The 13,690-nt window shown below is 40.9% G+C and overlaps 1 protein-coding gene across 4 annotated transcripts in view; it reads left to right on the top strand.

Moving 5' to 3' along the window:
- The window catches only part of CCDC175 (coiled-coil domain containing 175), a 74,252-nt gene that overhangs the window by 33,022 nt on the left and 27,540 nt on the right, over nucleotides 1-13,690 (top strand). For 3 of the 4 annotated variants that reach the window (XM_070797683.1, XM_070797680.1, XM_070797682.1), the window contains 5 exons: nucleotides 3,708-3,844; nucleotides 5,722-5,832; nucleotides 7,184-7,255; nucleotides 8,318-8,453; nucleotides 8,977-9,108. In XM_070797683.1, coding sequence (XP_070653784.1) covers nucleotides 3,708-3,844; nucleotides 5,722-5,832; nucleotides 7,184-7,255; nucleotides 8,318-8,453; nucleotides 8,977-9,108 — 588 coding nt within the window. The remainder of the gene's footprint in view (nucleotides 1-3,707; nucleotides 3,845-5,721; nucleotides 5,833-7,183; nucleotides 7,256-8,317; nucleotides 8,454-8,976; nucleotides 9,109-13,690) is intronic. The other variant, XM_070797681.1, reaches the window with a different exon arrangement.

The raw sequence follows: 13,690 nt of genomic DNA, 5'->3' as shown, positions 1-13,690 counted from the left end.
AAGATAGTATTATTTTCATTAACTAATAATAATCATGATCATTCACAGTAACTGATTTAAAGATTTGATCAGAAAGCTGGATGAAAATAGTGAAAATCACCTAAGCTGAGCCTAAAAAAAAAGTTTTGTTTTTTTTAAATGAGGATAGTTTAAGAGACCTCTGGGACAGCATCAGTGTGCTCTAATACTCAGATTATAGGGGTCCCAGAAGGAGAAGAGAGAGAAAGGGGCAGAGAACATAATTGAACAAATAATAGCTGAAAATTACCCTAACCTGAGAAAGAAAATAGATATCTAAGTCCAGGAAGCACAGAAATTCCCAAACAAGATGAACCCAAAGAGGACTACACCAAGACACATTGTATATGATGTTGGCAAAAAAATAAAGATAAAGAAAGACTCTTAAAAGCAGCAAAAGAAAAACAACTGGCTGTATACAAGGGAACTCTGAGAAAGCTATCAGCTGATGTTTTAGCAGAAGCTTTCTAGGCCAGAAAAAAAGTGGCATGATAAATTTAAAGTGATGAAAGGATAAAACATACACCCAGTTCTCTACCTGGCAAGGCTGTCATTCAGATTTTAATGAAAGATGAAGAGTTTTATAGATAAGTGAAAGCTGAAAGAGTTTAGCAGTACTAAACCTACTTTACAAGAGATGTTAAAGGGACCTCTCTAAATAGAAAAGACCATAGCTAGAAATATGAAAATTACGGAAGAAAAAATTTCACTGGTAAAGGCAAGCATAGAGTAAATGTCAACCACTTATAAAGTTAGTGCAAAGGTCAAAATATAAATGCAGTAAAATCATCTATCAACAATAAGCAGTTAAGTTATTCAAAAAACAAAAAGATGGACAATATGACATCAAAAATATTAAATGTGTAAGGGGTAGTAAAAATGCAGAGTTGTTAAAATATTCAAACTTAAGATCATTAACTTCAGTTCAGTTCAGTTCAGTCACTCAGTCGTGTCCGACTCTTTGTGACCCCATGAACCACAGCACACCAGGCCTCCCTGTCCATCACCAACTCCCGGAGTTCACCCAAACTCACATCCATTGAGTCGGTGATGCCATCCAACTGTCTCATCCTCTGTCGTCCCCTTCTTCTCCTGTCCTCAATCTTTCCCAGTATCAGGGTCTTTTCAAATGAGTCAGCTCTTCGCATCAGGTGGCCAAAGTATTGGAGTTTCAGCTTCAAGATCAGTCCTTCCAATGAACACCCAGGACTGATCTCCTTTAGGTTGGACTGGTTGGATCTCCTAGCAGTCCAAGGGACTCTCAAGAGACTTCTCCAACACCACAGTTCAAAAGCATCAATTCTTAATTGCTCAGCTTTCTTTATAGTCCAATTCTCACATCCATACATGACTACTGGAAAAAGGGAATGGTTACCCACTTCAGTATTCTTGCCTGGAGAATTCCATGGACAAGGAACCTAGCAGGTTACAATCCATGGGCTTGCATGAGTGAGTGACTGACCATGCTTGTTAGCTTTTAATTCACTGTTTTTCAGAGAGCGAAGCTCTCTAGGATTCCAGACTAAAGTGGTGGAAGGTTGTATCAGGCTTAATATCTGGATGAGCTCTGTTTACTTTTGTCCCCCGTGTCAATAAGAGAACCAAACCTCAGTTTCCAAATGATTTCTTCTATATTAATAAATGTCCCCAGAGTAAAAGAACTTTCCTGGTGGCTCAGTCACAAAGAATCTGCCTGAGTGCTGGAGACCGCCTGAAGTGCAGGAGATGTGGGTTCAATCCCTGGGTCAGGAAGATCCCCTGGAGAAGGAAATGGTAACCCACTCCAGTATTCTTGCCTGGGAAGTCCAATGAACAGAGGAGCCTGGTGGGCTGCAGGCCATGGGGTCGCAAAAGGTGGACACGACTTAGTGACTAAACCACAACCACCAATATCAGAATAAAAGTTTTCAGTGCTAGGTTTACCAATCTGGATTTTTGCCTTTTTATAGAATTAGGCCTACTAACCTCATTATCTTATTCTGCAACACGTTTAAGATCCCTTTTCATCCTGCTATTTCAGTGATCCTTAGCCCACCATTCCTTCCTAACTTTTTTACCTCATTTGAAGCCATTCAGTAGAGATATCCAAGCACCAAGTTCTTACCTCATTCAGAAAACTAATGTTTACTGTCTTTTGTCCTTGAATAGAAATATTTAAGAAAGGGTAAGCATCCGCTGGATCATGGAAAAAGCAAGAGAGTTCCAGAAAAACATCTATTTCTGTTTTATTGACTATGCCAAAGCCTTTGACTGTATGGATCACAATAATTTGTGGAAAATTCTTCAAGAGATGGGAATACCAGACCACCTGATCTGCCTCTTGAGAAATCTGTATGCAGGTTAGGAAGCAACAGTTAGAACTGGACATGGAACAACAGACTGGTTCCATAGGAAAAGGAGTTCGTCAAGGCTGTATATTGTCACCCTGTTTATTTAACTTATATGCAGAGTACATCACGAGAAACGCTGGACTGGAGGAAGCACAAGCTGGAATCAAGATTGCGGGGAGAAATATCAATAACCTCAGAAATGCAGATGACACCACCCTTATGGCAGAAAGTGAAGAGGAAATCAAAAGCCTCTTGATGAAAGTGAAAGAGGAGAGTAAAAAAGTTGGCTTAAAGCTCAACATTCAGAAAACGAAGATCATGGCATCCGGTCCCACCACTTCATGGGAAATAGATGGGTAAACAGTGGAAACAGTGTCAGACTTTATTTTTCTGGGCTCCAAAATCACTACAGATGGTGACTGCAGCCATGAAATTAAAAGACTCTTACTCCTTGGAAGCAAAGTTATGACCAACCTAGATAGCATATTCAAAAGCAGAGACATTACTTTGCCAACAAAGGTTCATCTAGTCAAGGCTATGGTTTTTCCAATGGTCATGTATGGATGTGAGAGTTAGACTGTGAAGAAGGCTGAGCACTGAAGAATTGATGCTTTTGAACTGTGGTGTTGGAGAAGACTCTTGAGAGTCCCTTGGACTGCAAGAAGATCCAACCAGTCCATTCTGAAGGAGATCAATCCTGGGATTCCTTTGGAAGGAATGATGCTAAAGCTGAAACTCCAGTACTTTGGCCACCTCATGGGAAGAGTTGACTCATTGGAAAAGACCCTGATGCTGGGAGGGATTGGGGGCAGGAGGAGAAGGGGACGACAGAGGATGAGATGGCTGGATGGCATCACTGACTCGATGGACGTGAGTCTGGGTGAACTCCGGGAGTTGGTGATGGACAGGGAGGCCTGGCGTGCTGCGATTCATGGGTTCGCAAAGAGTCAGACACGACTGAGCGACTGATCTGATCTGATCTGATCTGGAGTATAATATCTACTCAAAGAGGTTTTGAGAAAGAGTTCCTACTGATGTTATTTTTTTTTCCCCCGGTATAGTTTATCTTCTGGGAAAAGAACATATAGATCTTGCTAAATGATCCTACTTTATTAATTCTTATTTTAATATGAATTATTACTTTATGGCTTCTCATCAGTGTTTATTACCTTTCTACACATTTGTCATCTTTGAGGCCCCAAGTGTACAATTAATATCTGATGTAGAATTAAATCACTCAACATTTAAGGCATAGTCTTATATGGGTGTTAAGTAATATGCCCAGTGCTCTAGTGAGTTGCCCATCAAAGAAACCATGACACAAATCCTCTACTTCAATTCTTTTTTTTTTTTCCCTAGATGACTGAAAAGTTACACAATTGTCGTTTAGAGAACAAAGCTCTACGAGAGAAATTGCATACAGTTTCCAGACAATATAAGATTGTCTTAAATGAAGAGGATAAAGTTTTCATGCAGAAACGGAAAATTTATTCTGAGTATGTTTCTATCCATGACTTATACGTGACTCAACATACTATAGTTGTGGGTTGCATCTCCATTTAAGCTTATCCTAGTTTTAAAATCTATTGACAACAATGAAATATTCTTTATCCAGCCATAAATATGCCCCGAATTTGCCTCTATACATACTGAATAATGCTTTCCTCATATGGGTCAGATCAAATCCGTAAAGAGCAAACCTATTATTTTTACTTCTACATCAGATTCTTGAAAGAATAACCATGTTTTTACTCCATAAGATTGCTTAGAGAAACTGAGATCTGCTGTCATCAGAAACTGGCTCTGCACTTAAATTTCCTATCTCAGAAAAAGGTCTGGTCATTGACATAATCCCCTAACCCAGAGACTGGGAAATTATTCAAGGAAACACCCATATTTTACCAGGAAGCACCAATGTTTGTCAGTTCCACCTCCCAGATATTTCTCAGATATATCCTGTCCTCCTATCCAACTCCACTGTTTTCACCCCCTTTTAGCCTCTTTGCTTTGGTCTGCCTCTCAGAAGTTCTTCCCACTTTCTGTTTTACCACCCCTAACTTATCTGTCTCCATCTCACCAGAATGGTCCCTGTGAAACATCCCTCTGAGGTCACTCCTTTCATTAGTCATTGCATTGTTATCATCTGGGTACACCCCACTTTGTCCCACTGAGCTATGACAGATCAGCGGAGTTGCTCCATCTTAGCACTATATCCTCAGGACCTTGTCCATTGCTTAGCAGGTAATGGGCATTCACCAGCGTTTTCCTCATGAATTATATAAGTAATAATCCATTACTACACTTAAAATGAAGTCACATGGAAGTGTAATTATGGCGTCCAGGCCCACTTATGTGAAGCTGAATTTATGGTCATTGTTGTAGCATTTATGAAACAGTTACTACAATCATTTTATCTCATCCAATTGAATAGCCTACTAAGAATGATACGGTTAGTATTATTTGGGCAATAACTTCCTTAGATCAATACTAAGTTATCAGTTTGAATCATAAAATGTTCTGGTGACAAAGAATTGTAGCCCTGAAACATTTACTACTGTTATTGGTATTTGTCCTCTTCAGCTTGGGCTGCCATAACAAATTACCATAGATGGGGAGATTTAAATGACAGAAATTTATTTCTCATATTTCTGGAGACTGGACATCTGACATCTGGGTGCCAGCATGGCCAGATTCTGGTGAGAACTCTCTTCCTAACTTGCATAAAGAAGATGGTCAACCATCTTCTTGCTGTGTCCTCACAGAAGGGAGATAGAGAGACAGAGCTGGCTGGTATCTCTGCTTGCTGCTACTGCTGCTAAGTTGCTTCAGTTGTGTCTGACTCTGTGCGACCCCATAGACGGTAACCCACCAGGCTGCCCCGTCCCTGGGATTCTCCAGGCAAGAACACTGGAGTGGGTTGCCGTTTCCTTTTATGGATGGCAAAACTGAGGCTCATCCATAGGTGAAGTCTCTTTTCAAGATCACACTGCTAGGAAGAGGTAGACCTCTATCTAAAGTTAGTCTGATTGATTCCTTCACATTTTCCCAAATCAAATACCAGAATTGATAAATTCATTAAAAGAGACACACCCACTCAGAAAGGCAAAGTGCTATTGAACTATTCTTATGGTTTTATAGTTACTATTACAATTAATGTTCTTTTCATGGCTTGAAGATTTTCATAAATTTAGAGTTAGCCACTACTGGGAAAAAACTTTGTTTCTATTTTTTACTAATTTATCTGGTAAATAGTTCCTGAACCGAAATTTCAAACTACTTTTTGAGTTCTTGGTTTTGATTGCATATTTTCTTATGCTAAGCAGTTAAAAATGATTTCAATGTTCAACATATGATAACTATTGTTTCATGGTAGAAATCAAAAACAACTGGCATTTATAGCTCAGAAAGAAAACTTCCTATCAAAAAGAAAAGTAGACATCAAAAATATGGAAGAAGGACTTATTACGCTTGGTGAGCTTCATCGGTATGTTTATTGCCTTTGAACATTTTAATCTTCATTCCTCTGCATTTATTTCTTAATAAATGGTAACAAACCTATAAAATTTGGAATATACTATAGAAAAGGAGGTTCATAATTGGCTATCTCTTGTTTTACAGTCCAGAAAGGTCATTATCATTGAATTTTTCAATGAAAGGATAGACAGGTGCTGAGTTCTATATAAGCTGCTTCTAATACCTACGTTAGAGTCTCCACATTCCCCTCTACCCCAGATCCACAAGCACATCTTCCATTCTTAATTACTGCTACTGCTGCTAAGTCGCTTCAGTCATGTCCGACTCTGTGCGACCCCATAGACGGCAGCCCACCAGGCTACCCTGTCCCTGGGATTCTCAAGGCAAGAACACTGGAGTGGGTTCCATTTCCTTCTCCAATGCATGAAAGTGAAGAGTGAAAGTGAAGTTGCTCAGTCGTGTCCAACTCTTAGCGACCCCATGGACTGCAGCCTACCAGGCTCCTCCATCCATGGGATTTTCCAGGCAAAAGTACTGGAGTGGGGTGCCATATTTACTACTTATCCCTAATTCCAGAATATATATTGGCTTTCTAAGTTATGGGAGAAAGTGAAATTTACAGTCGCTCAGTCGTGTCCAACTCTGAGTTCCCATGGACTGTAGCCTGCCAGGCTCCTCTGTCCATGGGATTTCCCAGTCAAGAATACTGGAGTGGGCTGCCATTTCCTTCTCCAGGGGTCTTCCCCAACCCAGGGATTGAACCTGAGTCTCCCCACTGCAGGCAGGTTCTTTACCATCTGAGCTACCAGGGAAGCCCCCTATACCCGTGTATAATGTCTAAATTATACATTGAAGCAAATCAGAACTCAGTCTAAAATCCAGTTCCTCGCCAATTTGTTGACCTAAACCCTTCCTTTGTCATAGGGTTATTTCCCTTCATGTCCTCTGTATGCAATAAGTTTGCCTTAGTCCCAAGCTTCCTGACTAGCTGCTCCTTTCCTCTGTGTGTTTGCAAATGATGATGTCTTTTCCTTGGTGAGATATTACCTCCATGTTCCTCCCTCTATTAAATATTATTCTTTAATAACCTGTCCACAACTGCCTCACCAAAATCTGTTCTTCCTTATTCTTGGCTTCAAAACTTGCAAAATCAGTTTGCACTGGCCAAAAAAATTTGTAATTGTCTTTCTATTAGTCTGGCACTAAAATCTTTAGTTGTGCTGGTCTGTTTGTCTCCCAATTAGATGGTAGCCTTATTGTGCTACCACAATAAGGTTGCATTATTTTGAAGAATTATACATTGTCTATTATATATTTAACAGCTCCCATAAATGCAAAATCTAATATGTTCTTATTTTTAGAGCAACAAAGGAAGTATATCGGAAACAAATAAAAATCCTGAATGAGAACATGGAAAGAGAAACTCAGAGATGGTAAAAAAAAAAAAAAAAAGCTTATTTATATCTTAAGTACTGTATGTTGTCTTAATTAATAGTGCCCCAAAGTTGGAAAAAATAAGAGTGCTTGTTGGTTGCTAGAGTCCATGGAAGTTATTTCCCACAAAATTAAATTGTGTGAGTTCTCTTGGCTCTAGATGTGTTCGTTAGTTTGACATTTTGTTCACTGAACAGAAACAAAGTTTTTCATTCCAGTCATGTGAAGTCACCAGAGTATACTTGTCAAGGTTGGTGACAATGAGTCTTACTCAGCCAGGTGCCTATGTGGACCGGTAAGGAAGGTGACGTGAAGGGACAGAGGAGAGTGGTTACGCACACAGTCTCAGCAGATGGACTGCTTTGGTTGTTTTGCGTCTTGTTAGCTCTATGACCAGGGCTGGGTTATTTCATATCTGTCTGCTTCCATCCCTATAAAGGGAGGAATGATAGTAGTACCTGCCTTGTAAGATTGCGTGAATGATAAATGAGATGATCTATGTGAAGTATATAGCCCAGTGCCCAGCACCAAGAAAACACCCACAGAAACTTAGATATATTTTATTGTTGTTGTCATTGTTGTTACACTATTTATAAGACTCTGGTTGCACATTTTTACTCTTCTCTAGTTATCTTTTTTATGTTATGGTGGAGAGAAAAATTCGAGAATTCAGAAGCTTGAGACTTCTTACTAGCACTTTGAGTGATTTAGGTAATTCCTTTACCGTTTCTATCTGGGACTCCTTTTTCTTCACCCACCCCAGAGCCTTCCCCATTTCTATCCTTTTCTAGAGGAGGTAAGCTATCAAGTGTGGTTTGTCTACTGTCCCGCTGGATGTACTCACACAACTTCCTGTGAAGCAGCTTGCGGAGATGGCATTTGGGCCGTTAATGTTTTTTATTAACGTCTTATTTTTTCAGCTAATGTGCCTACTCTGCATCATCAATAGCACAGATAATTTTGTATGATCATAATACGATTTGTTTTGTTTTGAATTCTTTCATCTTTTCAATGAACTGTGATGTCAATTTGACGATAACTCTTTTTGTTCTCATCTCCAGTATTATAACTCAGTGGAAAATAGCTTGTTTGCGGAAAAAACATGCACGTTGGGTCAAAAAAATAAAAGATGAAATAAAAGAACTTATAGATAAAATTCAAGAAGCTGAAAATAGGCGCAGTGAATTAATAGAAGAGGTAAAGGAACCCAAGGAGCTTGTGTTCGCTCCCTATATTGATTGCATATCAGTAACTCTTCAGTATTTCATTACGCTTTACCTTATTGCTGATTTCATGTCTAGAGTAAATTATGTAACTTTCTTAAGAAATGTATCCATTTGCTATGTATTAACTGTAGGAATTTAGCAAAGTAGAAATTCTCTCCAGCATATGATTTTGAAGTATGTAACTGAAACTTGAGAACAGTGTTTAGGAAACCTATCTCTAAAAATAAAGGGACTAAACGTCATTTATTTATTTATGCTCTGCCTACCCTCCAGCCCCTACTAGTTCCATGCCCAATTTCCTAATGTCATTTACACATGTTGTTTGGTGACGAAATTAATCTCTGAAGGGAAAAAACATCCCTCCCTCCCCAGTAGTTACTGAGACAAATTAGCCAAATGTCATGCAGAAAGGTATTAATTTATCTGACTGATTGAAAGTATTAATACTGACTGCTACAAGACAGATGATAAATTCTCATTTTTCCTCTAATTAGACCAGTATTAGAGAACACGATATCAACGAGTTTTTGGCAAAGATTGAACAACTTACATTAGAATTAAAACAAGAGGAGGATGCATTCGTTATCAAAGAACGAAAGTTAATTCAAGAATTAAGCAAGTTTGAAGTAAGTTTTATTTTATATCTAAGAACAATTTTATGTGGCTGTATGAAGGGGAGGGTATATTTCATGCTATTCAGTTAGTGAAAGTGAAAGTCGCTTAGTCGTATCCAACTCTTTGTGACCCTATGGACTATACAGTCCATGGAATTCTCCAGGCCAGAATACTGGAGTGGGTAGCCTTTCCCTTCTCCAGGGTATCTCCCCAACTATTCAGTTAAATGTAAAGTAAATCTTCTAGTTTGAACAGGACTACAATTAAATTCTGAATATTTCTTCTTTTCCTAAAAAAGAAATAGAGCAATAAGAAATATTTTAGTTAAAAAAATATCACACACTCCAAGTTATGTAGAAGTGCTGGCAAAAATCCATGGAGGTAAGGTGGAGTGTTGGAGAAAATCATGCGGAGGAGACAGTGGGGGAGAGGAATGAAGGGTGAGGGAGACCAAGAAGGGCAATCTCAGAGGTTCTCCTTAAAGAGAGGGCATGGTACTGACCTGGAAACTGCCAGGGGCTGCCCTGGCATAGAATAGAACATGGATGCTGGAAAGAAAGACTCGCAGGGCAGAGAGTGGAAACACAACAGAAAACAAAAACCTTTTCAAGGTGCTGGTGTTACCTTGACAGGCAAGGGCATGTTTTTTGGAGACCACCATTAATAAAGTAGCTGAGAAGTAAAGAGATGGAAATAGAAGGCTTCCTGAACTTAATTCAGTTTGAAGACAGGGAAAAAGGCCTGGCTACCCCAAAGAGGAGCTTTATTTGAAGGCAGCAGTGCCTTGCTGTAGCAAGGGAATAGGCAGTCCTTACATTTCAAAGTTTAGATCTTCCCCTGATCCAAGCCCACTCTCCGCCCTCCACCACGGCCACACACACTCTGCCATGTCCTGCAGAAACCCTCTGCAGATAACTGGTCCCAGAAAAAGTCAATTCTAGAAGCAGATAAATCTTTTGCATAAAAATACTATGAGAAAAACAGGTGAAGGGGGAATGAAACTTTCATAAAATTGTTCTGGAACGCTTGAAAACTATGATTCAACATTCATCTGTGAATTCAGAAAAAAACTTCATAGAGGTGCCAAGGAAGATTAGGAGTATGGAAATACAGGAACTCAGGGAAGAGACGTCAGAAGGGGATGGCCAGAAATAGCAAGAAGGGAAATGGAAACTGGCACAACTCAGGGAACAAACAAGGGAAAAAAAGCATTGCACAAACGTGTACAAAATTAGAAGGAACAGAAGGAAGAAGCCGCAAGGTGGAAGGCATTTCTCCATTGGTCGCAGCATGTCTAGGTGCTCAGTATCCTTCTAAATCTTGAAAAACAGAAATTTATAAAAGAGAGGGGTGGGAAACAGATAAAGAGCTTTGTCCTTATGAAACATTCCATTAGGGCGGGGGGTGTCTGAAAATAAACAGTAGAACATGTGATATTTTCAATGGCAATAAATGCTATAGAGAAAATAAAAATAGGAAAGTAGACTAGGGTGAGTATATATAATGCAGTCTATGTGCCCTTTTAAACAGGGAGTCAGAAAAGGGCACAGCCCTGAAGGATATGAGGAAGTGTGATGTGCAGACATCTGGAGAAGGTGTCTCCAGGCAGAGGACATGCTGAGCCTGAAGGTTCTGAGACAAGAGTTTCTATTTGAGGGATGACAGGGAGGCAGCGTGGCTGCAGCAGAATGGGGGAGAGTGCCAGCCGGGTGGGGACTCATCTTCCAGAAGCAGATGCTGACATGGAGTTAGGAGTTCAAAGGTTTATTAGGGTGTAATGCCTATGAAAGAACTAGCCAGGGGCCACTATGTAGGCTGAAAACTCTAGGGAGCTCCAAAGCCAGGATTGTCCATAGGAAGAGGCCTGCCTTGGGCAGAAATGGCCTCACCCTGTACCATCTCCTTGCTCACACAATTAGTTGGAGGCCACTGAAGAGCTTGGTCTTGGCTAGATAGCCAAGGTCACTCTGAAGGAGCCAACCACCCTGGAGGCTGTCAGCTAGCCCCTTTCCTTGTCACAGGTCAGTGAATTCTTCCTTGAGGGGAGATCTAAAAGGGGCAACTCCAGGCCTGCCCCTCATTGTAGGTCCTCATGAATACACTGTCTTTTGCTCTGCATGGGCTGGGAAGCCATTGGAAAGTTCTGAGTGAAGATTATTTATTCTGAAATAATATGGCTTTCACTTAAATAGGATCGCTCTGGTTGCTATATTCAACAGAATTTAGGAAAGCAGTGGTAGATACAGGAAGACCAATTAGGAAGTGACATCAATATGCCAAGTAGCTTGACTTAGAATGGTAACTGAGGGGTGGTCAGAGGTAGTCATCATCTCAGATGATTTTTGAAACAGAGATGACAGAATTTACCCATCATACTTAATGCTAAACCAATGAGGACAGTCAGGAGTAAGACGACACCATTTGACATTGCATTCAAACTTATACAATGAAATAAGGCAAAACAAATAAATTAGAAGTGGAAGACTGCAGATAAGAAAATTTATGCAGGTAGTCTGTTTGCCAGGCTATGTGCCCCCTGCAGGGCTATGTCCACCTGTGCCTCATTTACACAAAGACATGGACAGATGGCAGCCTGGATGCTACTATTATAAATCCCTTTTCCTTTTGAAAATCATCATCAATAACCCCAGGCACATTGGAATCCCATTTCTGCCTTTAGTTCAATTGGCATGAGGAGCCCAAAATTGAGAGGCAGTAACCTAAGATTTCTGAGAAGGCAATGGCACCCCACTCCAGTACTCTTTTGCCTGGAAAATCCCATGGATGGAGGAGCCTGGTGGGTTGCAGTCCATGGGGTCGCTAAGAGTCGGACACGACTGAGCGACTTCACTTTCACTTTTCACTCTCATGCATTGGAGAAGGAAATGGCAACCCACTCCAGTGTTCTTGCCTGGAGAATCCCAGGGACGGGGGAGCCTGGTGGGCTGCCATCTATGGGGTCGCACAGAGTCGGACACAACTGAAGCGACTTAGCAGCAGCAGCAGCAACAACCTCAGATTTTGGTTTATGGGAGTATTATTGTACCCTTGGTGGGATCATTCTCACCGGTAGTAAGACCTCTGGATGGACAGAGCCCAAATTCACAGGGAGGGAAAGTAAAATCAGTAGGTTTCATAGTGAGTCTTTCATCACTGGGCTACATATGCACATGGCTCAGGACACAGGGAAGCTGAGGGAAGTTTTGAATGATCTGAAGAAGCTGCCCACCTCCAAGAAGCCGAGCCAGCAGGCAAACACCCCCTTGCCTGAGCTGCAGCAGCACCTGGTACCCAGTCCTCTCTCCAAGCATAAAACAAAGAGCATGGTTTCTTGTTAGGGTGGTGCTGGCAGCCTAACCCTTGTGCAGGCATGGGAATGAATTAAAGTATGCACATATGTCCTTATGTGAGGAAGGCAGCCATCACTAGGCCATTCTTTTTTTAGAGAACATAGTATAGGTAATACATGATTGAGTTTCTGAACAGTGCAGTCTGGAGAAATTTACTCCTGATTCTACATTGTAATAATTTTATATTATGGTGTTTTATGTTGTTTTTGTCTTTCTGTGTTATTCATAAGAATTCTAATGACAATATGGAAGGGGACCTATCAGGCCATTAAATCACTGTATTATTGTAATTAGGGCAAGCAAGGTGCTCTATCAAAAAGAGGCCAAAATACAGTGAACATAAGCAAGATGTGCACTGAAGGGTTAACAGTCCTCTGTCTATTATTGGGAAATTGATTTTGGCTTAACTTTCTGGCTCCTTCCCCTGGTAACCTGATAAAGATGGATTCTCAGTGGTATTATCCGGCAACATTGCTTGTGCAGAACAACACTTTATTGGTGTGCTGCATCCTGACCAGGAGAATAACTAATGGGAAACCAGAGCATTGGGCTTTCCTGGATTTGGTGCCTCTTTTAAAAGGGCATGTCCCTGGTATGGACCTGGAAGCTATGCCCAAGAGATGTTGGCTCCAATTTGAACATGAGGCTTCTAAGCCAGGGAGGACTTCACATCCACCCCTGTGGGACTCTTTCTCTTGGGCTGAGTTATCACCTTGGTGGGGTCAATGGACATTAGCCTCAGGTTGGCTGTGTTGAAAGGGCACCTCCTGTTGGGGAGACAGGCCTGATGTTGCTGGCATTGAGGTTTCTTTTAAATTATGTGTATGTTCAACTTAGATAAAAATAAAAAATAAAAGTAAACTGGGTCAGTTGTGGCCTGTTTAAACCTTAAGAATCTTAGTATCTAGTTAAGAACCCCTGACATGGTCATTACAGAAGAGAGATTTTTATTTCTCTTCCTGGTACAGGCTGAAGGGAGGGGGTTGAGGGCTGGAAAGGCAGCTCTGCCATCCTCAGCATGAGGCTAACATCTGCGGGTCCAAGTGTCCTTTCTCATCCTCTTCCAGCAAGGGGAAAGAGGAAGGACCCAAGAGCCGTATACTTCTTCCTGTTTTAGGGCCAGGACCCAGAAATGGCATACCCCACTTCTGCTCACAGACTCACTGGTCACACCCCCCTGGGAGGAAAGCTGAGAAGTCACTCTCGTTGGCAGCCATCTGCTCAGCTAAAACTCAGGAGTCCT

This window comes from Bos indicus, chromosome 10 (genome assembly GCF_029378745.1).
Source record: "Bos indicus isolate NIAB-ARS_2022 breed Sahiwal x Tharparkar chromosome 10, NIAB-ARS_B.indTharparkar_mat_pri_1.0, whole genome shotgun sequence".
NCBI lineage: Eukaryota > Metazoa > Chordata > Mammalia > Artiodactyla > Bovidae > Bos > Bos indicus.
The sequence above is the reverse complement of the archived record's forward strand: the minus strand, read 5'-3'. Positions and strand labels throughout refer to the sequence as shown.